Source organism: Lepisma saccharinum, chromosome 29, assembly GCF_977018435.1.
Source record: "Lepisma saccharinum chromosome 29, izLepSacc3.1, whole genome shotgun sequence".
Taxonomy (NCBI): domain Eukaryota; kingdom Metazoa; phylum Arthropoda; class Insecta; order Zygentoma; family Lepismatidae; genus Lepisma; species Lepisma saccharinum.
The window spans coordinates 39,629,067-39,655,964 of record NC_139257.1 but is presented as its reverse complement, the minus strand read 5'-3'; the positions used below and the strand labels follow the sequence as shown (position 1 = coordinate 39,655,964).

General features: G+C 36.1%; 1 protein-coding gene across 19 annotated transcripts in view; it reads left to right on the top strand.

Annotated features, from left to right (window-relative positions):
- Positions 1–26,898, top strand: part of trol (terribly reduced optic lobes) — a 1,072,318-nt gene that overhangs the window by 765,887 nt on the left and 279,533 nt on the right. For 15 of the 19 annotated variants that reach the window (XM_083114888.1, XM_083114893.1, XM_083114886.1 and 12 more), the window contains 4 exons: positions 1,283–1,393; positions 13,808–13,927; positions 18,166–18,282; positions 25,715–25,822. In XM_083114888.1, the coding sequence (XP_082971014.1) occupies positions 1,283–1,393; positions 13,808–13,927; positions 18,166–18,282; positions 25,715–25,822 (456 nt within the window). Of the gene's footprint in view, positions 1–1,282; positions 1,394–6,399; positions 6,529–13,807; positions 13,928–18,165; positions 18,283–25,714; positions 25,823–26,898 lie in introns of all 19 variants that reach the window. The other 4 variants (XM_083114898.1, XM_083114897.1, XM_083114885.1 and 1 more) reach the window with 3 other exon arrangements.

Here is a 26,898-nt window from a genome sequence, read left to right as displayed (position 1 = left end):
TAAGAAGTCTCCATTTAGGTTGGGGTCAAAATGTGCCGTGGAGAGACTTAAGAGACAAACTCACACCTGCATTCAAATTACAACTTGCCACCTAATCATCTACTAAACACAATTGTGGAGCACCACAATTACCATAATTCTACACGTCGAGCACTTCCGTATCACTTTAGTTTGCAAGTGAAGTAGGTACAATTACAAGTCATGTGTCATTGGCAAATTTGTGTGGAATTATGCTTAGTTGCATCTACTGCAACTTTAAACCATCGTATACGTTCACTGTCAAATATATGCACGTTTAGTTTTATCGTTGACAATCAAATTTGTGGGAGACACGTCAAAAGGCACAAATCATACCTGAAAATACGGCGTTTTTTCTCTGCGTTTGCTTCACCACTCTACAATTCCTCGTTTTGGTACCAAAATTGTATAGTACAGCTGCGTCCTTCATTGAATCTCGAAGTTACATCTCCCTTTCGTAACTCTTGTGTCCACTTCAACTCAGTTCCAATCTTAATGGTCTCGTGATTTCTTCATAAGGCACGTCCAGTAGTCGTAGTCCCAGAAAACATACTTTTATCGATGTTCCATACTCCTTGCGTTGAAGTCCTTTTTAATTCGGCCCACGTTAACTAAAGTGTACTACTTGCCGTCCGCGCAACATGTTTCTTCCTCTCCTACTTGTACCGGTTACGAAAATCAACTGTGTCGAGTCTATCGCAACCGGAGTACAACTTGCTGCGATGCTTCAAGCTAAGTATGAAACGTCATCGACGAGATGGTGTATGTGTCTGGGCTTGTACCTTCCTTGGTTCTACCATCTCTGGAGAGTTTGGTCAACTAAGTGGTCACTGTTTGCACACACCATGGACACGAATAGCAGCACTGGCGCAACTGAGAAATTGTAGACGATTTTGCACTATTTTTATATGTTTGCGGAACATATAAACAACATATGTACAATGTGCAAGGCTCAGGAGATATACAGGATGGGACAAAAGTCAGTTTACCCAAAAAGCACATTGATAATAGTATTACGATAGTGTATGCGCTTCTTGTGCTAATTGAATTTTGTGTATAAACTTGAATTTGTGTATGAGGAAACTGACTTTTGTGCCACTCTGTATTATCAAGTTTCAACATTCATCACTTTAAGACTTCCGACTTTCCCTACGAGACTGGACTTTTGGGACACCCTGCATATAAACACTTTTATTGTAACAATTAATATTGTTTGTTACAAAATGTTTATGAAATATCAAAACCCATTATGTTTTTCTTCCAGCTGTATGCAGTCTTTCAGAATTTAACTGCGGTGATGGATCCTGCATTCCTGTTTCACAACAATGCGATGGACAAAGGGATTGTTCAGATGGCTTGGATGAGGCTGATTGTGGTATGATATTAAAATAAGCCTTTGTGATAGGAAATTCCAAAGCTAGCCATTGTAGAATGGGGAAATAACAGAAAATTTTTGAAAGTCAATGTCGTAAATACAGGACAGAGAACATGAATGATGTGCATAGGCTATTTACTTTTAAGTGTTATGATTTTAATTTATTCTAATTTTATTTCTAGTGTTTTGAGTTTTTTGTTGTGTTTCAGCCTCTAAAATTTTATGGGAAAACAGGTAGAAATAATATTGTCGAAATAGATTCTTTGAGACTGTCATTGCGAATAAAATGACAAAATAGCTAAAAATATTCATTGATTAGACCACTAGAAGATAGATGAAGCACCCCAAAGCATGAGGTTTGTACAGGAACTGTGACTTGTAGGAAAAGTATCTACTAGTGATGTGTAAATTAAGGTAGCTACATTTGGTAGAAATCTGGAAAAATAGTGTTGTGCTGTAAACTACAACTACTGTGGAGAGACTGGAAAAGTACAGGTGGGTACTACATAGCTGCTTTCTAAGGGAGGGCTTACACAATGAGATAAGTCTTCATATTTTAGAACTTTCAGCTCGCAAAGTGGGGTATGAATTTACCACTCTGGTTTTTCCATAGTTCTTTACTGCTTTTATTTGAAAATGTTTATTTTCTAAAAATTACAATTACAATTCTTATTTATTGTCCATATTTATTATACAAGTTATCCTTTGTCCACGATTGCAACACACCTGTCCTCCATGCCGGCCATGCACACACAGGCATATGCTTCTCAACTCTTCGTGTCTTCAACACAGTAGTACTGTGGCACCTGTACTAGTTAGTACACCAATAATTTTTTTGTATACAACAAGAGTAGCAATGTTGTATTTTGAGAACATTCAAGTTGAATTTTATATTTCTTCTTGGCAACTATGAACATTCTCTTAAATCAAATTTACAAAGAGTGAATATAAAGCAACTGAATGATAAGATTTGAGTTTTCATTGTCTATGTAATTCCTTGATTAGACAAGTTACATTGGAGTTTGTCCGTTTTGAGGACGAATGAAAGAAAATTAGATTAAGCTTTATCTATGTTTTTGAGATTTTACATTAAAAATTTTCAATAACTTGGTTTTCATATTGGAATGTGCAATTGCTTGTCAAAATATCTTAATATTTTTTTTTCTTTTTCTGTTGTTAACCTAGTTCTTCTATCAAAGTATAGATTCTACATTAAAAATTTCCTGTGCATGCAAAATTTGTTTGATATATAAAACAATTCCAAAGCATGACTTGCGCCAATTTTCCCCTCAATTTAGTATTTACTTCAGTACGTTAGTGCGAAGTAAAATGGGTATGTCTAAGCATGGTAAATCTTTGCAAGGGGTATGAGAAGCATGTCGTTTTTTAAATGGTGAAAATAATTTTAATAAAATTGTAAATTAGTATGTTATAGATAAAGTTGGTAGTTTGCTGGCTAATTTTCATTACTAAACATTTGGTTTAAGAACTAATTGCATTAATTGGATTTTGGTTTTGATGTATGTATTATGCATGAACCATTTTTATTAGCATGTTTTAGTATAGTTTCTCGAATAAACATATAATGATGAACAAGGGTTGCTAAATTAGCTTTACATCCATATTAAATCACATAATTAGAACGTTTTGAAAATTAAATTTATCCAGTTGTAAATTTGTATGATTTTACACTACAGTGAAACCTTGATTTTACATTTTTCAGGAGACCAAGTTGAAGAAATTTAAAATGTAAATGCGAGGAAAATTTTACAGCATTTTGCTATGTTGGGACCATCAGGATTGAATGTATAATGTGGGAATATGCAAAATATGGGAACGTAAAATCCAGGTTTTACTACACTCATATTTCAAAATATGTTACCGTAATGTATGTAAGCAGATATTTACATCGTCCATTATTTCCTAGCAAAGCAATCTTACAAGTAATGTGCACAGATGCTATTTCACCAGTAATCTTGAAGTGAGTAATCGACTTTAGAACCAAAGTCTCAGGTGTATTCAGTGTTGCCACAATCTGAATGAGACACTAAAACTTCACATAATATATGCTAAAATGCTGTTAAAAACAAAAAGTAATTTGAATTTTTGAATTTGAATTTAAAATTTTGGATGCGTCAGCACTAAGGCTATTTTGCACCCTTCACATTATACAGGGTCCAGCCCCTTATCGTTACACATAAGAACTCTAACGTTGCAGAACTAAAATCATAAAATATTAAAATGTTCTGACTTTTGTTAAAAGCTGAGGCTGTAAAGGAGCACTCAGCACAAATAAGGACAAAACACAGGACAACACAAACAATAAAACATGGCATTACACTGCCCATGACGCCAGTCGCCCCCAGCGTCGAATAACATGGGTACCTGGGGGAAACCCTGGGGGGTAAAGGCGGTCAGGGGCGTGATGCTGATCACATCACCCCCACTCACGACTGGATCAAGAAAGTGTGGGGCGTTACCCCCACACCCCCTATACGCCTTCATGGCGTGGTGCTATGCACAGGGGAATACTTTACTTCTTCTTTACTTTATGACGCCAGTCGCCAGAGCCTCGTTAGTCTGAAGTCCAGGGTGTACTACGTGGAAGTGAGGTTGACTATTGGGTGCACTACGTGGAAGGAGCACCCCTTACACCCCAAACAAAAAATAAACTTCAATGAAAAATATATAACATGCAATGTAAAAACAACATTTTTTCATCTTTGAAGTATTGTACCTACTTTACAAATAATTTTAGATTACATATTGTAAAGAACTTGCTCTTTCTTCAGAAATTTTGTCCCAAATCAACATTACTAATACACCAAATTTAGTGATTTCTTGCTAATGTTTGAAACTATCGGTATCTTAAGGACTGCTTTCTGTTAATGCTGATAGTTCAAATTGCAGAAAGTATGTTTTGGTTTTAATGTTTCCTAAAGTAACAATTGTACTTTTCTGTTAAAAATTCTTAGACACCACTGAGTGCATTGCTTGCAAAGATTGTTTAGAGTACACGGGAAATTCTAAACAGATCTAATCTTTTAGAATATTAATTTGGGTTTTCCAGAAATGTGAATTCTGAAGTGTCTTTGCTTAGATGGGCCATTGGCCAGAGGAACCTTAGTTACCCCATTTGTGCTTTTAGAGGGAAAAGTAAACATTGTTTATTGGTGTTGATTTGGTTGCCAAGCATACATTATATTTATTAATTAGAACTTCTCCTCTATTTTGCCACGTATCCACTAAATTTTACAACCTCTTAGATATTTTGAAAGGCCTCGCTGACATTAAATAGTAACTCTTAACCAATAAAATGACAATGAACTTTAAAATGATGGTTTTTTTTAGTTTGTTTTTAAATTATGGATTCAACTCTTTAATTACTATATTTGCTGGCACATGAGATGCTCCAACGTGTAAGATACACCCCATTTTTTTGTACATTATTTTGAAGTAAAACCTTTATCACTTGGTATCATAATTAATTTACATTACTTCAAATATAAAGTAATGAGTAGGTCTACTTTCAATAAATAACTTACCTAACCTAACTAGAAAATAATATATATGAATCATCTTCATCAAAAGCCGACATTCATTTCCAGAGCCAAATGTATAGTCATGAAACTTCTTATAAATCAGACTCAAAGTATTCATACAACAAAATTGTCCTCTGTACCAACCACACTTTGTAAATGATTTAACCACTGTCTTCATCCCATGAAAGTTTGACCCATTCAGAAACTTTCTTCTTTCTGATTGTGTAACTTAAGTATCGGCATATAAGACACACCCTGTCACCCTGTCATTCAGACCTATTTCTAAAGGGAAAATGTGCATCTTATACATGGGCAAATACAGTACTTGGTTTCATGCTAAATGGCAAGAAGGAAAATAAAGTAGAAATACCTTGTGAGTTGACGTACGTGGGTTGGAGATTTAATAGTGGCAACTATTTATTTACAAACTATACAAAAGAGATACATCTGTGAAACTTTTACAGTTCTTTGATGCAGTCACCAGCGATGTGCAAGTTGTAGTATTTCTGTAGCAGTGCCTGTCGACGTGATGGTTTGAATGGAGCAGTCTATTGCCTGAAGAATCTTTGGAACAGTTTGGAAGTGAATACCCTTCATTTTAGGACTTGGATCAGTCACAGGGGCTTAAGTCTGGGCAGTATGGGGGATGGTAGACCACCTGTCAGCCCCATATAGCTAACTAATGAGCCACAGTTTGTGCTACATGTGCTCGACCATTGTCCTGCAAAATGATGGGAGGATTCAGCAGAAAGTGACACCTCTTCTTTTGCAATGCAGATTCCCCACATGCCTCATGAAGACCTTGATGACAATGCCGTGCTGTACTGCTGTGAGCACATTCAATCTTTATCCAACTCCACTGTTCCTGCTTCCAATACATTGGAGTGACTACACAACTTCAGGCTGCCAACCTAAACGATAACTGGCCTCCCCGATAGTGCAGTGGTACCGTCGTCGCCTTATAATCAAGGGGTCCCGGGTACGATTCCCGGTGGAGGCACATAGTGGTTCGGATCCCACTTTAAACTTTAGGTCCAGTCTCGATTAGCCTTACTGTGCATAAAGTGGACTTAAAACAACAAATCAATCCAATCCAATCCAAACGATAACTCTATTCCTCTTGCTGCACTTGCACCTAATGTTGGAGGGAAGAGTCCATTTACTGGGAGGTAGCTTAGGTATCAAATTAACATGTGTTGTAAGCAAGAAACTTCGGTTTCATTCCATGGCTTATATACAGCAGTGTTGCCATTATTAAATCTCCAACCCACGTATTTATGTACATATATACTTCTAGGTACATATTTGTATAGTTGTAATATTGCTTGAGTAGCATAAAATTTTGCATGCTCTAGTAATTAACTAACCATTGAGTGTAATCTGCCCTCTCTCCATTACATATAACCATTTGTTACTGTGCATGCTGTACATTTTAGATGCTTCTGTTTTACTGCATGACTATAGGTGGGGAGGTGATATGCCAGTCATACCAATGGAGATGCAGAGATAAATTAACATGCATTGACCATTACTTAAGATGTAATGGAATACCTAACTGTGCTGATTGGTCAGATGAATATGAAGAATGCAGAGGTATTTTTTATATTCTCTACTGATATAATTTTATTGCTCATTGTTTCTGTATTTCAGAATTATGCTTTACTGATTGCATGCTCTATTCTCACCTTGTTCATGAAAACCAAGTGCTTTAAATATGAATTTATTACTTTGTAATGACAATTAATGTGTATATATATTTTTACAGGGGTAGGAAAAACATTGTGCCCAGTTGCCATGGCACCTGAATTTTTAAATTTAGTTCTATTTTTTTTGTTAATATTTCAAGTTCATTCACAAAAATTTCAATTACTTTTTTTAAATAACAAGTACAGTATGAGTTCTTTAATAACAACAAATAACCCGTGGCTCTACAGCCCTTGAAGGGCCTTGGCCTATGTCCCGACTGCCAGTCTCCCTCTCACAATCCTACCTAGAGGTGTGGAGATCTTCAACTGGAAATAGGGTGACATGGGGTCAGCACGTCGAACCCTCAGTCGTTGTAGATTTTCCAGATCGGGTTACACTACACCGGGTTTTGCACTGTTGCTACTGGAATTTTAAAATCTGCAGCAATATGGTAGTGTTGGCCATATGTTAGAATGTACAGTGTAGTTATTCATGCTATCAACAGTTGAGCCTTCTTTAGGAAGGCCACTCCTGCTTAAATTTTGTAAGATCACATTTCATAGCTTCTCAGCTTCTCTTAGTTGGATGCATGCCTTTCTTAGCCTGTATTTGTAGGCTCCTGAGAAAAAGTGTCTGGTGCCTAACCAATTTTTAGATTTGTCTACCCCTGTATTTTAATCCTGCAAAATTGCCCCAGAGGTTGTAGCTTCGATTTCCAGACAGACTACAGGAATTTATGTTATCTTTCCTGCGAAATTGTCTCAGAGGTTGTAGCTTTGAGTCCCAGACAGACTACAGGAATTTATTTGTTATCTTTCGTGCAAAATTGTCCCAGAGGTTCTAGCTTTGAGTCCCAGACAGGCTACAGGAATTTATTTGTTATCTTTCCTGCAAAATTGTCCCAGATGTTCTAGCTTTGAGTCCCAGACAGTTAAAAGGTAAAGTGTTCCCCTGTGCATAGCACCATGCCATGAAGGCGTATAGGGGGTGTGGGGGTAACGCCCCACACTTTCTTGATCCGGTCGTGAGTGGGGGTGATGTGATCATCATCACGCCCCTGACCGCCTTTACCCCCCAGGGTTTCCCCCAGGTAGCCATGTTATTCGACACGAGTCCCAGACAGACTACAGGAATTTATTTGTTATCTTTTATGCGAAATTGTCCCAGATGTTCTAGCTTTGAGTCCCAAACAGGCTACAGGAATTTATTTGTTATCTTTCCTGCAAAATTGTCCCAGAGGTTCTAGCTATGAGTCCCAGACAGACTCCAGGAATTTATTTGTCATCTTTTATGCAAAATTTTCCCAGAGGTTCTAGCTTTGAGTCCCAGACAGACTACAGGAATTTATTTGTTATCTTTCCTGCAAAATTGTCCCAGAGGTTCTAGCTTTGAGTCCCAGACAGGCTACAGGAATTTATTTGTTATCTTTCACATATCATCCCATTTAATAGTAAGTCATTAGGATCAATCAAGATGATTAACTTAAGGTGGTTATGTTAGAGCTGAACTGGTTCCATTACCTATATCACCCATGCGGCAGTCGGATGCCCTACCTAGTAGACCAGTTTATTCAGGGACAAGGCTGGAGAAATTCCGACCTTAGATCGGCTGACCTATTGTTTCAAAGATAATTGGGGAGTAACACTTGATTAGTAGTGGTAACAGGGTAACAGTTGTAATAACTTTATTAGGCTATACACTCTCCTTGAAGGCATATTGAACTTTGTTTTTTTAATTGTATTTCTATATATAACAACATCAGGACTGTCTGTGGTTATCCATGTAAAATATCGCTTGCATTCTGTGTTGTTTCGTGAAGTTTGTGATCTGACACCTGAATTAGAATGTTTTCTTGTAAGTATCCTGCTTTCTGAACAGTAAATGTTTTGATTACGAAACTGTTCAAATGATGGTGTACGTAGCAACACTGTACTCCAATGATGGTTTACGTATCAACACTGTACTTCTTATACATCTGCAAGATTTTCCAGTAAGTACTGTCATTTTTAACGGTTTCACTTTGTCTGCGATAACATGAATGTTTATGAACGATGTTTTAATTGAAGAAAAGATTCGCTCAGGCTATCGACCAGGTGAGTTGTGGAAAGGATTCCATGCTTTTGAGAGCTAACATCACGCTCATGTTCTATCCTAGCTCTCAAAAGCTTCGAATCCTGTCCACAACTCATGTGATTGATAGCCTGAAAAAATATTTTGATTATTTCTCATCAGGAAAGCTTCAATACTTAAGATGTTTTTATTTTTTCAAAATCCAAATATGATGTTTCCATTGAAAGGGTGGAGACATATGTAGTGAAATTGAGATAGGATAGTGTGGTTTAATTTCAGCGTTATTATTGAAAGTCACCAGTTTCTACAAAAGTTACAGGTTTGACTTCATGTGGCATTGCTGATGAAAGTTATAACATTAAACCCAGGTCGTTAACATAGTAGGTATTGGTTTTTTAGATGTAAAGTGGTTAATTCATGTTCACTTTGTCTTTCTGTTTCCTACTTACGAGATCATGTGAGAAACAAACTAATGGAATGAACAAAAGAATTAAAATTGTGATTCCCTAAGCGATATTACTATTGCAGGGAGTAGCAATGGACTATTTAATATTACTAATACAAATTAATACCAATAAAAAAATATTAAATCTGGATGATAATAGTGAAAGCGGCATGGTAATTAATTCATGGAAGTCATTGCTACATTATAAAATATAGTGTTCTAAAGGTCACTAATGAACACTTATTCTTTCAAGGAAATGCTTTTGTGTTGTGTGTTACTTATATACTTATAGAGGACTTGAATCAAGTAGTTTGGTGCTATTTCAACATACTTATATATTTTGTATATATGTTGCTTATGTTGGCTTTTACACTTAAGTTGCTTTAACTGATATTGTGTTCAGTTGATTATATATATTTTTCAGCAATAAAAGAATGGATACTTTAGGCATATAAGAAAGAGAGATGGTGTCTTTTAAAAATAACTGTCTTTTGTTGTCTTGAAAAGTCTTGGCATGTCAGAAAGTGTAATGTTTATAGTGGGAGGTTAGTTGTGATCACTCGCGATATTTAAACTGGAAAGCGGCTGCGCGGCAATCGCAACTTTAGACGATGTTTGAAGCCTCACACTATATATTACAAGTTACAATTTGTGTCGCCCTTCTCGATCGACAGTGCAAGAGTCTACGAGCAATGCCGGCGAGAAACACAAGACAAAGCCCTGTAATACAATATACACGCAAAATAGATATATATATATATAAGCGTATGTATAAGGTCAAAAGGGTCCACCAACGAATGACACACCGTGCTTTCTCCATTGCGTTAATCTGTCCTTACAAATTTGTATAACACTAACTCTATTTGTCTACCGTGTCTACAATTGTCAAAATGGAACCTGGATTTCAATCATCTTTTAGACTCATGTCTTGTGTTTTATGCACACATTCGTTTGTTTACTACCATTTTCAAGTAAGGCAAAATGTCAATTTGTATTTGCGAATCATCAACAAGACAACTACGTTAATCAATTACTATATGTATTTCATGAACACCAAAAAGCTCGTAAAATAGTCAAAACAGAACAATCAGCGTAAGCCTAAATGCTATTCACATGAAGGACGCGAGAGCACGTCAAATTTACAAACACGTCAAACACGTCCTGCGTGTACAATTAATTTACAACAGTTAACGAGCATCATTCAATCATGCGTAACAAAAATGCATATGCATATATTACTTAAATCCAATTAAACAATCCACATTAGACAATCAACAAATACTTCCCAATTATTTCCATTGTATGTTAATTGCGGTGCAAGTCTTCATTTAGATTATTACCCTGATTTACCTTACGGCATTATTTTTGCCATTCATTAACATTAATCCAATTCTCCCGATTTAAATGCTACCGATGAAGGTGTAATGGAGGGAAGGAACATGCGTCCCGCATAAGGTGATATACGTTGCGGAGAACACGTAGATTCCTTTTGTTCGTATGCAAGAAAATTTAACCAAAGTCTTAGTTCGTAAAATCGGAACGTCGAATGGGCGGAACGATTACATTACCACGTCGACCAAAAATGCAATTGTTACGTTCGTAGATTCAAGGGAGTAAATGCGCGCAGGTCAAAAGTTCAATTTTTCGAACGCAATAAGTCCTTGGGCGACGGGAATAAGATGTGAATCAAAATTCAAATTAATAAATCACCCAATTCACTCTTCGACAATTTTGGCGAACAATTCTTATCCTTATTTCACGTAGCAAGACTAATGTAAAAAGATTAATATAGACTTTACTTTTGATAAAGGGGGGGGGGAAACGATCTGGAACGTTGGCACAATTATAAAGTTCTTGTAGCACAGCAGAGAGTTTACGTACCTATATAACAGAAAAGTTCAGCCTCTAAATGGTCCTGCAATGCCGCACTCCAATCACCGTAATTATTCCCTTAGATGCAGTCCATTTTACGAGTGGCGAGCAATGAAGGCTTCCGTCTTCGCAGGCCTCAGGCTAGGTACGTCTCTCGCTGGCTTCTCGTGACCAAAGGGGGAGTGGTCGAGTTCCGTTCCAGTCAGTATCAGCTCCTCTGTTGCACTGTGTGGTTTTACGTCCAGCCCATATATACCGAGTGCTCCGCGAGAGGCAGCACCGGTCGAGCAATCGAGGACAGCGGTCTCTGATGGCCGAAAATTGTACTATATTTTACGTCAATTTTCACCTTTTGTAGAGTTTATAATATTGAATATTAAAAACGTTACAAAAGATGAAATGAATCTGTATAATGGGAGTCCGATAGGTTGATATTACTTTGATCCAATCCCTATACTATAAAGTAAAAAAGTAAAGTGCTCCCCTGTGCTTAGCACCATGCCACGAAGACGTATAGGGGGGGTGTGAGGGGTACCACCCCACACTTTCTTGATCGGGTCGTGAAACCCCCCAGGGTTTCCCCCCCAGTACCCATGTCATTCGACACTGGCTGGGCGCCGGGTCTGCTTCCGTTAGAAAAGTTCCAGTATTTGAACCGGCTGGGGATCGAACCGGGGATCTTTAGCATGGTACTCAGATGCGTTACCGACTGAGCCACCACGACCACAATTGCTATACTATACTCTAAGTAATTCCAATATTTTCTAATTTATAATTATAGTGCAAGCATACAATATAAATATGCAGGGCTCGAAAAATCGCAGTTGTCAGGTCACCATGCCGACTAAAATTTTCAGCCCGGCGACTGTGATCTTTTGCTGTAATATGTACGAAATTTGGAAGATTCTTTATTTGCGTGGGCGAGGTTCAGCCTGAGGCTGTTCTGCCACCTAACCCATGTCATGGAGTATGGTCAATATTTAACGACATGTTGCGTGCGTCTGTTGACAAAATTTTGACCTGCTACTGGCAATTTACGGAGGATATGCCCCATAAATGGCACTTTTTCGTTCAACCCATAAAATCGCCACTCAAAAATTAATGAAATGCTGCACGTGATCAATATTGGTCGCAAATGACAGATTGACATGGCATCAGACATCTAATTATGACCCTTTGATAATTTATTACATATTTTTCTCACTCAAAAATGCATTTCTGGAAGAAATTTAACACTGCCTTCCGCCAGTAATTAATTTATCTAATTTTCTGTGTGGCGTAAACTGATAATTTTTTAGCATTGAAAAATATCTCAATGGATGAGGCTTTATAATGCAGAAAAATCTTATGTATTTCAAGATATATATTTTTAAAGTTTGGGTTGTGCGATTTTTGAAACACCATAGTGTGCACAATTGCTAGTAGGTGGTTTCCTGGCGCCTGATATTCAGAGCTCCCACCTAGCTCTGAAGAAGATTTTTCGAGCAGTGTAAATATGCATAGTTTTGCTTTAAATTTCATACATTCACTAATGATATAATGATAGTATCTTCCACACACATAGCCCCACCAAGTGCATTTCCAAATTTGTTGTTAGTTTTTTTCAAATTACTACATCCTTTCAGTCAAAAGTAAATCTGGAACAGTACTCCCAAGGTATCTACCATATTTGTATTTTTTTCTTATTTTGTGCCATTTTTCTGCCACATATTGGCGAATTCCAATGATGGGGACGAGTTAGATTAAATTGGATTTAATGTAGCCGCTGACAAAGAACACCCGTACTCAGGTTTGGACTTGAATCGCCGTATGTCAGTTGTGAGATCAAAAGTCAGGAGCACTAGGCTTCCAAGCTAGTGAGGTATCTCTTGATATCTTTTAATTTGGAGAATTTGGTATGAATACTGTATAATAAAAATTTTTCTTTCCCCCCTACTGTCTTGAATTGAATCAACTAAACTTAGTCAATTGGAATAGAATAACGAAGCAGATTTCCAAGTTACCCTAAGAGCTGCAAAAATTTTATCTTTGAAGTTTTAATATTTACACTCGAAAAAGGTGGGTGATTAGATTTGATTTTAGTTTATTTTACTTCGCGTTTTGTGCCTCTTGGCTAAATTGCGAAGATGGGGATGAGTGATGAAACAATGAAATTGATGAATGGACATTCACAAACAACCAACCCCGACCGGGATTCGAACCCGGGACCCTTGCCGTCGCAGCGGTCGGTGATTAGAGATCCAGTGTCTTTGCAGTAGAGGAATATTTTTTTCGCTTCACTCGATTGCTTCATTAGACTTCTTTTTAAGTATCCCCTCACCTCCTCCCTCTAAACTACTTTACATATTTAATGAATATTAAACACTTACCTTACAAGCAGTACAAAGTGTTGTGGTGCTTCATTCTGTGAAAAAATAACTCTAAAATCTTGACGTGTCGTTTTTGGGCACACCAATGACTTTGATCAAGATTTTACAGCCTAACTGTTGCTATAGCAACATACATGTCATTGCAGTCTGTTGGACGTTGCCTTGTAATCAAGGGTCCCGATTTCGATACCCGGTGGAGGCACATACTGGTTCGAATCCCACTGTAAACTGTAGGTCCAGTCCCGATTAGCCTTTCCGTACATAAAGTGGACTTAAAACACAAATCAATCAATCATAATCTTACAAATCCTCATCATTTGCAAACCATATATATGCCAACTGAACACAATATCCTTGCATATTAATTATGCTGTTAGCTTATGCTTTTTTAACATAATGTTTTGTGCTAGTTTGTGCTTTGTGTTGCCAGGAGAGGTGGCTCCTTGCCCACAGTCAGATTTTCAGTGTGGTGACGGAAGCTGTATTCCCCAGTCTCATCGCTGTGATGGCAATTCAGACTGCCCTAACAGTGATGATGAAATTGATTGTGGTATGTTTCTTTTTATTTTTATTGCGAGTTCCTCTTTTAAGTTACAAATTTTGTTGATTTTCTGTATAGTTTATGTACTGAAAAGCATAATTGCATGTTTATGTAGAATTTATATTCGTCAAATTATGCACACACAGGAGATGTACTATGTAGATTTTCAGCAAAAAATGCAGGCTCGACCAGGACTTGAACAAGGGTCTCTAGCATACCATGCCATTGCTCTACCACTGAGCTACTGTGCCTGCCTGGCTTCGCTCTTAGCTTATGTTAGCTTTGCTCTTAGCTTGAGCTGGCTTTGGTGGCTCGGTAGGTCAGTGGTAGAACAATGCCACAGTATAGAGACACATATTTTTGGTAAATAAAAAAGCAAAATTTCGGTACAAAAACAGACTCGATTTCGGGTTCAAAAGCGATAAATAAAATAAAATTTCGGTGTTATAGCGGTGAATAATAACATCAAAAGTGCTATATAAAATGACATTTTGGTTTTAAAATTGTGAATATAATCCTAAATTTGATTTAAAAACTGCAGTTATTACACAAAATAAACTTACCCCTTCTAATAGCACATTTATATAGTTACCAGAGTATTAAGTTTATTCCTCGGTAAAGTGGTCCATTTTTGCTTCTCAAATATTTACAGCAGAATTAATCCATTTTCTGTGAATTGCATAACTCACAGGATACTTCAGACTTCAGAAAGTGTCACGTCGGTATATAAACAGTAAATTTTGTGTTTTAAGAGTATATTTCACGTTTTGCAGTTCACTTCGCATTATTTCGTGACTAAACTGGGTAGAAAAAAGCACCTCACACCTTTCAGAAACATGAAAAAAATGAACATTACAGCATGTTATTTCATATTTCGTGTTTTCGTCAAAAACAAAATTTGCATGCCTCTAGCACAGTATGCCAAGAGACCCGTGTTCAAGTCCTGGTTGAGCCTACATTTTTCGCCTAAAATCTACGTAGAATTTCTATTGTTTGTTGGTATTCATCACAATTAATTCTTGCTGGCCTCCATGATAGCATAGTGGTAACACGGTGACCTTGTAATCAAGAGGTCCTAGGTTTGGTTCCCATTGGAGCACATTGCACAGTGGATCCACTTTGATAATTAGTTTTTGAATAAAGGAAAATGAAGAGTGGTGTATGTTAATGTCATTGGTGTCTGCTTATAGAAGCTTATCCATGAAATTGATAACAATTTTACGCATTGGTCTGTGAAGAACTTGAAGCAATATGGTTCTTCAGGAGGAAAGTTTTCATCTTCATGCCCAACCTATTCTGTAGAGTTCTAATCTACATTTGGCCAGCACAGATGATAATAATGTCTGCTCCAGCTTCTGCAGAAATTCTTCTCTTAGGATGTAAAAGAAAAGACTGTGGAAATAGCAATGAAGAATTTGCTTAACATTACATTTGTGAAATCCTGTATAAATATTCTGAAAACAATTCACTAACCATATTAAATTGCATACTATGTAGCTTGGCTCATCAGTGTTAAGGGGTGGCCCTGCCAGGAGCATCCTTAGATCCTGGACACACATAGGTGACCCCAAAGGGGTGCTTGTTCACCCCTTGGTGATTTATGTGGAGGTTTCACATTGGAATAAGTTTGTCCACAAATTCTTCAATCACACTCACATAAGAATGAGTAGCAGACTATTGTTTAAAAATGAATATACGCTTTATCAGAAAAGTCTATCGTGCTGTGTGTATTGAACACATGCTGTTTGATGAACATATGCTGCTATCTGTTGAGAAAAATATAAGGTACCTGTGTTGTACATGAATCAAGCAGATATGTGAAGAAATTTGTGGTTAAACTATTTATCAGTTCAGATGAACACTACGTTAGAACTCTCTCTCTGCAATATTACACAATAATCTTATATTAATGTGAGTTGTAATCTTTCAATTTTTGGTTCAAACTCTGATGATTTTTTGGATGCTGGTGCTGATGTATGTGTCACGATGACAAGGTTGTGTGAAAGAAGTATTAGTTTGTGTACCTTTAGTGATATGCTAATCAGTATTTCTTGGTAAACAGCTGTAGCGTAAATTTACGGAAAAATGTCATACAGGGTGGTCCAAAGGTCCTGGAAAGGTCACACATCGTGAGAAATATACATCGAATCAGAAAACAAAAAAATACCGTGTTGAATAAGTGAAAGAAAGCTATTGAATGATATCACACTGAAATTTTAAATAGAAACCCCCATTTTGTATTGTAGAATCGGAAAGAGGGCTTCATTCCGAGTCCAACGAGCTATCAACCATCCTCCTAGCTCAATTAGGAACAGAGATAGGGCGATGTAAAATTTTCGAGGAGAGAAAAAAAATTAAATTTTTTGGTTTTTTAAATTTTCACTTTTTTCGAAAATTTAAAATCGCCCTATCTCTGTTCCTAATTGAGCTAGGAGGATGGTTGATAGCTCGTTGGACTCGGAATGAAGTCCTCTTTCCGATTCTACAATACAAAATGGGGGTTTCCATTTAAAATTTCACAGTTGCCCCCCACCCCACCCCCAGGGGGCAGGGGTGGGGAAACAAGTGTGATATCATTGAATAGCTTTCTTTCACTTATTAAACACGTATTTTTTTCTTTTTCCGATTCGATGTGTATTTCTCACTATATGTGACCGTTCCGGGACTTTTGGACCACCCGGTATGTTGTTTTGAAAGTTTATAATAATGCAATTTTGAAGATAATTAAAGTTTTCAGTTGTGATATAGTTGCATGCATATGATGGTGTTATTTAGTGTAAAGTGTGTAGTCAGTACAATGTCATGATTTCTTTTGAAGTGCTAGCAGTCTGTGTTAATCTTTTGTATTATAAAGTTGAAACATCTATTTCATAGCAGTAGTATAGGGGGTGTAGATGCTTTGTATCCTTGTCCGTAATTCAACGTCTAGTACAAATGTTAATGTAATCATGAAGGAAGATAGTTGCCATGTAAAACTAGTAGTAATGTCTTATGATGTCCCACAAGCCTCAGCAGCAATACAGGAGGCAAATAGGAAACTTTTCCACATGTTTGTATAGGTTAGGGAAAGCCTGATGTACAGTAAACCTCGTTAATCCAGACAGGCAAAAGAAGAAGAAAAAAAAGCGGAATGCAAGGTTTTAAATTTGAAGTCAACAAGAGAACTTACCAAAAGGAAAAGCAGTCAACCACTGATGAAATTCTGCTTCCCTGGAGACTTTGTAATGTCTGTAGGCCTATGCCCTTGAAATACACCATAATAAACGTGGTTTGTTGCTATAAACTGAGATTTAATGCACTTTCTACTGTTCTTTTAGGTTATTTCAGATAATCCGAACTTTCGTTAAACTGGTCAACTTATCGCCTCCCCCCATTAGTCTGGATTAATGAGGTTTTACTGTAGTTGTATTCATGTAAGAAATAAATATGGAGAAATTAATACTCGCTGTATCTGCAAAACTGTTTTTTTCTTATTTCGATTAATTTCAATGGCCACTGCCACCATCCTCGTTGAACTTGTTGTACTGTTGCTTGGCGTGCTTCTATTGTTTGTAGTTCTTAACTTTACGTCTGTACAACAGCGCACCTAGCGGCAGCTGGAGAACTACAAACAATAGTAGCATGCCAAGCAATAGTACAACTAGTTCCAATGAGGATGGTGGCAGTTGCCACTGAAATTAATAGAACAAATAAGAATTATACAGTTTCGCTGATACAGGGAGTACTATTTTTTCTGTACCAGGTGGGTACCACATGTCACAGTGGTTTAGACTCCACTTTAAACTGAGGTCTAGTCCTGATTAGCCTTTCTGTGCATAAAGTGACTTCAAACAACAATTAAATATTTTGATTTTGAACATATTTTCAGTTTCCACGATCTTTTTGTTATCACTTGAAGGATGTTGGAACAGTGGAAAAATTATTAAAAATCAAATATGTTCCCAAACTAATAGAAATGAAAATTTATCACTTACAGTGTTTATTGTAAATAATTTTGACACAAGTCATGAACTATGCTTTAAGTGAACATGTAAAGTTATTGGTCATCAGTGAAAGGAAAAAGGAGTTACACACAAAATATGTTATACAAGTTATATTCTATCTAGTAACTGTACTTTCAAAGTAACTGCGAAGTCAAATGATGATATCTTCCTTTTGATTACATTGCTAGATATATTACTTTAATTTCTTGTAGCAGTCCTCTTATTAACTGGTAGTAATATTACTTTTGCTTTCTTGCCTATTAGGGTTATGTCGCCCTGACGAATTCCAGTGCCGAGACGGTACATGCATAAATAAAGACTATGTCTGCGATTCAATTACAGATTGTACAGATCGGAGTGATGAGGAGAATTGCGAGAGTGGTGTGTGTCTTTGTTTATTTTTCTTTATTAACATATAGTGTGTGTCGTTTTTGTATGTGCACGATAGTCATGCTTGTTTGAAGTTATTGTGCCTCTGTGTGCTCTCAAGTTCAGTGTTCTACATAGACAACTCGATTGCAAAAGTCAGTTGCATCATTACAATATTAGGCCTCCCGATGGTATAGTGGTATCAACTTTGTCTTGTAAATGAAGGGGTCCCAGGTGGTGGTGGCACGTTGCACAGTAATTTGGATCCCACTTTAAACTGTAGGTCTAGTCCTGATTAGCATATCTGTGCATAAAGTAGGCTTAAAAGAAAAAAAATCAGTCAACCACAAATTCCTTCCCCACACTTCTACTTACCACTAGAAAGAAGAAACAAAACTTTGGCTTGGAGGACAAACACATTGAGTAGTGGACTTCCGATCTTACCTCTGAAGTTCATGGTTTTAAGTCACAGCCTGGTCATGGACATTCTTTGTAGTCTTGATTCATCTATTTCATTTACTCATCACTCATCTTTATCATTATGATGAGCCAAGACTGGCAGAAAAACAAAGCTAAATAAGATAGAAACATACAGAATTATTTTCCTGTAGTTTACGGTTATTACAAGCATAAGAAAACAGTTTTTCGTTGAAATTTCTTATGCTTGTAATAACCGTAAACTACAGGAAAATAATTCTACAATGCAAGCAATGCGTACATACAAGAAAAACATACAGAAATAGGAGAAACAAAACAACTTTTTCAGGTCAAATTTAGAGCTGTTAAAATTAGCCTAAACTGTTTTAACACTTATTTAGCTTGTAGTCTACGGTTATTACAAGCATAAAAACACAGTTTAACTTTCCACTTCAAAAAATGTGGCACTATATTGTTTAACTTGCATCTTCCCAAGAACCTGATTCTCTGAAGTGTTGTTTGAATCTTGATTTGATATTTCTGGAATGTACCTCTCTCCCCATAACAGATGAATAATAATTTTTCTTGTATGAATGCATTGCTTGCATTGAAGAATTATTTCTCTTAGAAAAATTATTATTCATCTATTACAGGGAGAGAGGTGTGTGTACATTCCAGAAATATCAACTTCCAAGATTCAAACAACGCTTCAGAGAATCAGTTTCCTGAGAAGAAACTATGTTTTTATGCTTGTAATAACTGTAGACTACATGAGAAATAATTCTACAATGCAAGCAATGCATACATACAAGAAAAAATTATAACACTATTAAGCCTTGTTTCCATGATATGAAAAACGAAATATGTTGACCAAGGCAGTAATTTATTTTATTAAAAAGAAACTAAACATAACGTTTCAACCTTCTAGCAAGGTCTTCTTCAGACTCTGTATCAAGTACAAATGTAACAAGATACAAAAACAGGGCATTATATATACACAAACATTACTCCCTCCAGACTTTTAGAAAGTTGTTCTGGAACTTTCTAGCAGGTGGCTTTCCCTTGTCAACTGTCAACACACAAGTCAATATACCAAAATCTTAATATTGCAGCTCGAATCATTCTACTGCCAAAACGATGCACTACTTTTGCTTTTATCAATAGTAATAACACCTTATGTTATTATCAACATTTTATGATCTTCCTCAGAAATTGCCTTCGAATTTTTGACCAGGAAAAATTCTATTGAAAATTGTAGTGAAAATTTGCATTTTAATTACATTATGATTAGATTTACTGGAAATAATTACATATTTTTTTGAAAATCAAGGAGTGCAAAGTGAACAACCATCAACCACAAAGAACCACTAAACTGGCTCCAAGATTTAGTTCCATCAACAATTCAAAGCATCCAAAATCAGAATCATATAGTCATCAGAATGATAATCATAATAATTATCCTTTGCAATATTTCTCTGATATCAGTTTCTTCATCATGATTAGCCTAAAGATCTCTTGTAGTGTACGGTTATTACAAGCATAAAAACACAGTTTTTCATTGTGACGTTTCAGGAGAGCACATGCTCCCTTCATTAGACACTTATTTTTAGTTTGACTAAAGATACAGTTATAATAATAGTTAAGAATTTTTAAATAAAAAGAGAATCCGTTATACAATGGATGTTGTCAATGTCTGATGAAGGGAGCGTGTGTTCTGAAACTTTTTTTTTATGCTTGTAATAACCGTAGACTACAAAAGAAATAATTCTAGAATGCAAGCAATACGTACATACAAGAAAAACTATAAAAATAATGTTTGATTATAGAATTTGGTAATTGAAACATATGTAGAACACTGATACTTGATGAAAAGATTCTCTCGGGCTATCAACCAGGTGTGTTGTGGAAAAGATTCCATGCTTTCAGGAGCTAATGTCACTGTCATCCTCAGGTTAGAAGTGCAGTTGTGAGTGTCAACCTGGTGTGTATATACGTTCGTGGAGATCCTGCTGAATATGGTGGACCAATCGGGTGGTGTGTCTGCTGTGTGCGCGCTTCCGGTTAACTAACGCTATCCAAGCTGGGTTCAGTTCGAGCCCTGTGCCGCAATAAAGATATCTTTTTCTTCGTGAATCCACAAACGTATATACACAGAGTTGACATTCAGAACTGCACTTCTACCCTGAAGATGAGAGTGACATTAGCTCTCAAAAGCTTGGAATCTTTTCCACAACTCACCTGGTCGATAGCCCGAGAGAATCTTTTCATCATTCGTTGCCAGGAAAGCTTAAAGTCTTTCTACTGATGCTTGAATTTTATGTGTAAATTCAGTTAGTTAGTAGGATGCATGTTAGTTGATTGAGATTGGAGCAAAGTGTGTGTTTTGTGTACGTTTGCTGGGATATGCATGATTAGTGTACTTTAAACATTGTAGCAGCGATATAATTTTGAAGACAGGAAGTCTCAACTGCTAATGTTTTATCTTGTGTAAGATATATGAATACAAAGTATTTTCTGATAATATATTGCTTGGGCATGTCAGTAATGGTTGACATATTTTAAAGCTTTGTAAGCTATCATCGAGCTTGTGGTTCACATATTTTATATTTGTGTGAGTAGTCCCCTACATTTAGGGGTCAGTTGAAGAGTTATTTGTACATAAGACTAAAGACTAACTTACAGACATCTTTAAAACATTTTTTGAGCTTCTAGTTTGACAATGATAAAGTATTAATCAGGAAAAAATAGTTGAAAAATACTGAAATCCTTACAATTTTGTGTAATATTGATTTATACACAGATACCAGGTGGCCAGAATTAAAGTTACCCAACTCAGAGCCCTCTGTAGCCTGTTTGAGGCATCGTAGAACTCTAAAATTTGGTGAATCCACTATGCAGACCATGGGGAAGAGGATGGCGATAAAAAAAATAATTCAATTTTCCACCACCAGGCTGAAATGTGGTGCTCTACTTCCATGATGGGTTGTACAAATAATCACGTCAAATGATTTAGCTGTTATTAATTAGAAAGACTTGTTAGTGGCTGGAAGTTGCGAGAAAATAATATCTCGTTTATTGCAAGATTGCAAGGTAAAGGCAAATCCATAACCAATTGGAACAGTTTACGTCATTATTGCAACCCATCATGGAAGTACAGTGCCACATTTCAACCTGGTGGCGGAAAATTGAACTATTCTTCTTTTATCGCCATCCGCTTCCCCATGGTCTGCATAGTGGATTCATGAAATTTCAGAGTTCTACGATGCCTCAAACAGGCTACAGAGGGCTCTGAGTTGGGTAACTTTAATTCTGGCCACCCAAATTCACCCCCTCTGCTATTGTTTTCTTTTGGCGATTGCATAACCAATGACAGCCATTCTATCAGCACCATCATTTGATGGTGACATATTTGTTAACTAAGCAACAAATCAAATGCCATGAGCATTTTACCTGCCTGAAAAATTTATCTTTTATCATTTCAAGCATATCAACCTGTTCACACTTTGTCTCAAGTACAAGTTGGTTCAAGAAAACTTGAATGAAATTTTATGACAAGGAACTGGAAAATCGCATGTAACTGTGAACCTTTATTTAGTTTTTGGTGATGATTTGTCAATCATTGTGATATTTTTTAAAAAATGATGTCACCATGTTAAAGCACAAATCATTTGTAGGTTGACAAAGCTATTATTGCAAAATAACAGAGATTAGCCTTAACAATAAAGCACACAGTAATTCAGTAGTTACTATCTAACCAAGTAAGTTAATAGCACGGAAATTGTTCACACATAAAATATTCAAAGAATTTTTCTTTTGTTGAAACAAATTATTTGATCTTACACTTTTATTGTAAGGTAGTCTTCTTTACAAAAAAAAAATTAGAACTTCCAAAATTTTATATTAGGGTCATTCCATGTCAAATGAACCGATAAAAATATTTGTGAACCTTTAGGATTTTTTAGAATTTTTTTGTTTATGGCTCTTTAGTTTCTGAGTTATTGACTTTCAGAAAAGCAAAAATTCGAAAATGTTGATGAAATTTTGAAATCTTTATAAACAGATCTAGATCAAAAATTATTTTACCTAGAGAGTTCAAATTGGTGTCGTTCTCTTCTGCTTTTAACGAGCTTTAATTTGAAATACAACATGACTGTGGTATTCGAATTTTGTAATTTTTAAGAAACTCAGATAAAAGTTTTTTTGAAAACCTCTAAAACACCATTTTTCTTTTTTTTAATTTTTTTTTTAAAATATATACTTTGAATACATCAATTGACTGTTGGTTCTGGTGTAAATTAATTTTTTTGTATTGTAATGTGTACGCAATGTGCTAAATTATTTTACTTCTTTTATTTACCAAAATGATGTGCCTCTATCCATACCATTGGATGTTATAGTTGAGCACAGTGCTGAACACAATAATTGCTGTCACACCTTGGCTTGCCAACCCACCCGGAATGACTGGGCATCTCCCGGAATTTAACTCAGGCTCTGGTTTCCCGGACCAACTTATCTTCCGAAATTCCAAAATTTAGTATTATTACATTCTTTATTTTACTTTTGTAAGTCTATAACCAAGTATTCACCATGCATACAAGAACAACAGACCGAAGTGACATGATGCACTTTATTGAAAAAAGACCCAGTCCGAGCAACATGCAAGGGACAAGCAAAATGTGTCGCTTGTTGCACTGCAGTCTGAAAGTTCCTCAAATTTATATATTAAGGTTGTTATATGCCATTAGAAGTTTTTATAAAATATGTACCAATACATTGTTATTAAAAGTGATAAATATTACAAATTTTCAAATTATTTGTAGTCCAAAAATTATAAAGTGACTAACATGAAGACTTCAACATCAACTACTCAACTAAAGTTATGGTTAACATGGAAGTCAACATATTTAGCAAATTTCACACATATTACAATACAAAAAAAAAAAATTCTATAGAAAGCTATTGTCATCCCATTATGGAATTTTGCACACAAATAGTCAATTGATGTCTTCAAAACATATATTTTTACCAAAAAATTAAGAACTGTTGTTTTGAGATTTTCCAAAAACTTTTGTTTTTAGTTTCCTAAAAATTACAAAATTCAAATACAACAGTCACGTTTCATTTCAAATTAAAGCTCATTAAAAGCAGAAGAGAATGACGCCAATTAGAGCTCTCTAGGTCAAATTGTTTTTTATCTGCAGCTGTGTAAAGGTTTCAAAATGTCGTCAAATTTTGGGATTTTTGCTTTTATGAATGTCAATAACTCTGAAACTAAGAACTGGAAAAATCTGAAATTTTGCAGTTTTCGTCAACTTTACTGGTCCTGCCACTGCACCAAAAATTATCAATTTCCGAAAATGTCAAAGTTCAGATGGTTGATTTGACATGGAATGACCCGTTACATCCATTTTCGCGTACATATATTTTTTTTCCTTGTTATTTTGAACAATAACTGTAGACAGATTTCACTTCAATTAGGTTTTGCCAAAGATATGTTACATATTTGGTAAAGATATATTATTTCCGTAAGATGAAGTTATTAATATTATTCTGCATGCTTGACATACTGATGTAGATAACAGTTGGGCTGAAAAGTTCATAGGCTGACTCATAGATGGCGTTACTAGAATTAAATCCATGTGATTTTTACTTAGTACTAACCTTCAAAAGATACATGTATAAATTTCACAGCTGCCGGATAATTAGTTCGTGAGATATAGCATTGTGAGTGAAGCAGCTTTTGTTATTGTGAAAAAATGGATAAAAAGAATTTCGTGTGTTAATAAAGCATTGCTTTTTGGCGAAAAAAAATACTGTTGAAGCCAAGGCTTGGCTTGATAAACAATATTCGGACTCTACACCAGGAAAATCAACCGTTGAGAAGTGGTTTGCTAAATTTAAAGGAGGCGAAATGAGCATCGAAGACGATGCACGCAGTGGACGCCCCAAAGAGGCTGTTACCGACGAAATCATAAAAAAAGTCCACAAAATAATTTTAAATGATCGTAAAGTGAAGTTGATCGAGATAGCCGAGACTTTAAAAATTTCAAAGGAACGTGTTGGACATATTGTGCATGAATATTTGAACATGCGAAAGCTGTGTGCAAAATGGGTGCCGCGCGTGCTCACAATCGATCAAAAGCAACATCCTTTTGATGATTCGGAGCAATGTTTAGCGATATTCAACCGTAATAAACACGAATTTTTCCGTCGATATATTACAATGGATGAAACATGGCTCCATAACTACACTCCAGAGTCCAATCGACAGTCAGCCGAGTGGACTGCACGTGATGAACCGAATCCAAAGCGTGGAAAGACGCAACAGTCGGCTGGCAAGGTTATGGCATCAGTATTCTGGGATGCGCATGGTATTATATTCATCGATTACCTCAAAAAGGGCCAGACCATCAACAGCGATTATTACATAGCGTTGTTGGAGCGTTTAAAGGATGAAATCACGAAAAAACGGCCCCATTTGAAGAAGAAAAAAGTGCTGTTTCATCAAGACAATGCACCGTGTCACAAATCAATGAAAACGATGGCAAAATTATATGAATTAGACTACGAATTGCTTCCCCATCCACCATATTCTCCAGATCTAGCCCCCAGTGACTTTTTCCTGTTTGCAGACCTTAAAAGAATGCTCGCTGGAAAGAAATTTAGCACTGATGAAGAGGTAATCGCCGAAACTGAGGCCTATTTTGAGGCTAAAGAGAAATCGTACTATAAAAATGGCATCGAAAAATTGTATGACCGCTATAATCGTTGTATCGCCCTCAAAGGCAACTATATTGAATAATAAAATCGAATTTTGTCAAAAAAATATTTTTTACTATGTTAGCCTACGAACTTTTCAGCCCAACTGTTATATGTGGAATATTGTTAGATTGAAGAATTTGAGATACATTGTACACCATAAGAAAAGCAGTGGAGTAAAGATCTATGATGATGGTTGGATAACCACGACATAACTTCACTGAAATATATTTTGGGAACATCATGTGCTTGTTTTTCATTCTCATAGTGTGTGGTGCAACTGATGTTGTATGTGGCGATGGTAAATGTGTTAAAAGATCAAAAGCTTGTGATGGTGTTCCTGATTGTATAGACAGTGCGGATGAGAGAGATTGTGGTAAGTTTATGCATGAGTTGTGTGGTTGGTGAGCTTGCAAGAGTGTAGAAGATTGAGTGTGATATGCTTTTTTTCTGAGTTCTGAAAGCTTTTGTGCATGTACTGAAATGCATGTGGGATTTTTGTCAATAGGTGTAAAACTGTTCCTGGGAAGAAGGGGGAATGTCATTAGCATAGCAGAAAAAAAAACAAAAACAGATGACAACAGCGAGATTGTATCCACTATCATGTGTTATTTAGTAAAAAGTCATTTTGTAGATTGTGTCAAAGCAGGTGCTTTGAACTTCCAAATTAGAGTGACCACACGTCCTGTTTTGTCCGGGACAGTCCCATTTCAGACGCATGTCCCGGTCATACCGTCCATATTATTAAAAAGCCACTATTTGTCCAGTTTTATAAAAGTCTGCGAGTTATCTTGAAAGCCAAGTCTAAATTTGACACACATTTCATGCTAAGAAATATTTATTGTTTTGTATGTGCAAAACAATGTGTGTTCTGTTATTTGTAGAGCAGTGAATAAGCATGCAGTTTCTTTACGGAATTGCAACAAGAATTTAAAATTCCCTGCATCTTGACACAAAACTCAAAAGAAGAATATAGACTTGTGTGTGAAATGTGTGGGTAAGGTTTTCGGGGATATTTATAAATGGTTGGTGAAGAATAAAGCTGCTCTCAAGAAGATTGGTTCTTCTGCTAAATACGTCTGGTATTACTAAAAGGATGAGAAATGCTATATAAGTCATACAGAGATTATAATTAATACATTTTGAAAATGGGAGATCATAATTTAATTTAGTGTTTATGGTGTATCTCATATGTGATCCATTCTTTAATAAATAATAATAATATGTCAGTAATAATAATTTTATGATTATGCCTAACAGATTTTTCAGGAAAGGGAGGGAGGAACTGATCTCCTTGGGATGTTTCATTTTTGGGTTATTGTGGTCAACCTATTCCATGCAAACTTTAGTTACATTTTTTCATTGTTGAAACTATTGTTACCTAAAATATTGAAATTGAAGGTATAGCATTTTTGTGGCAAAAACAAGAGAAAAAGCGATTTCTTTTGTAAA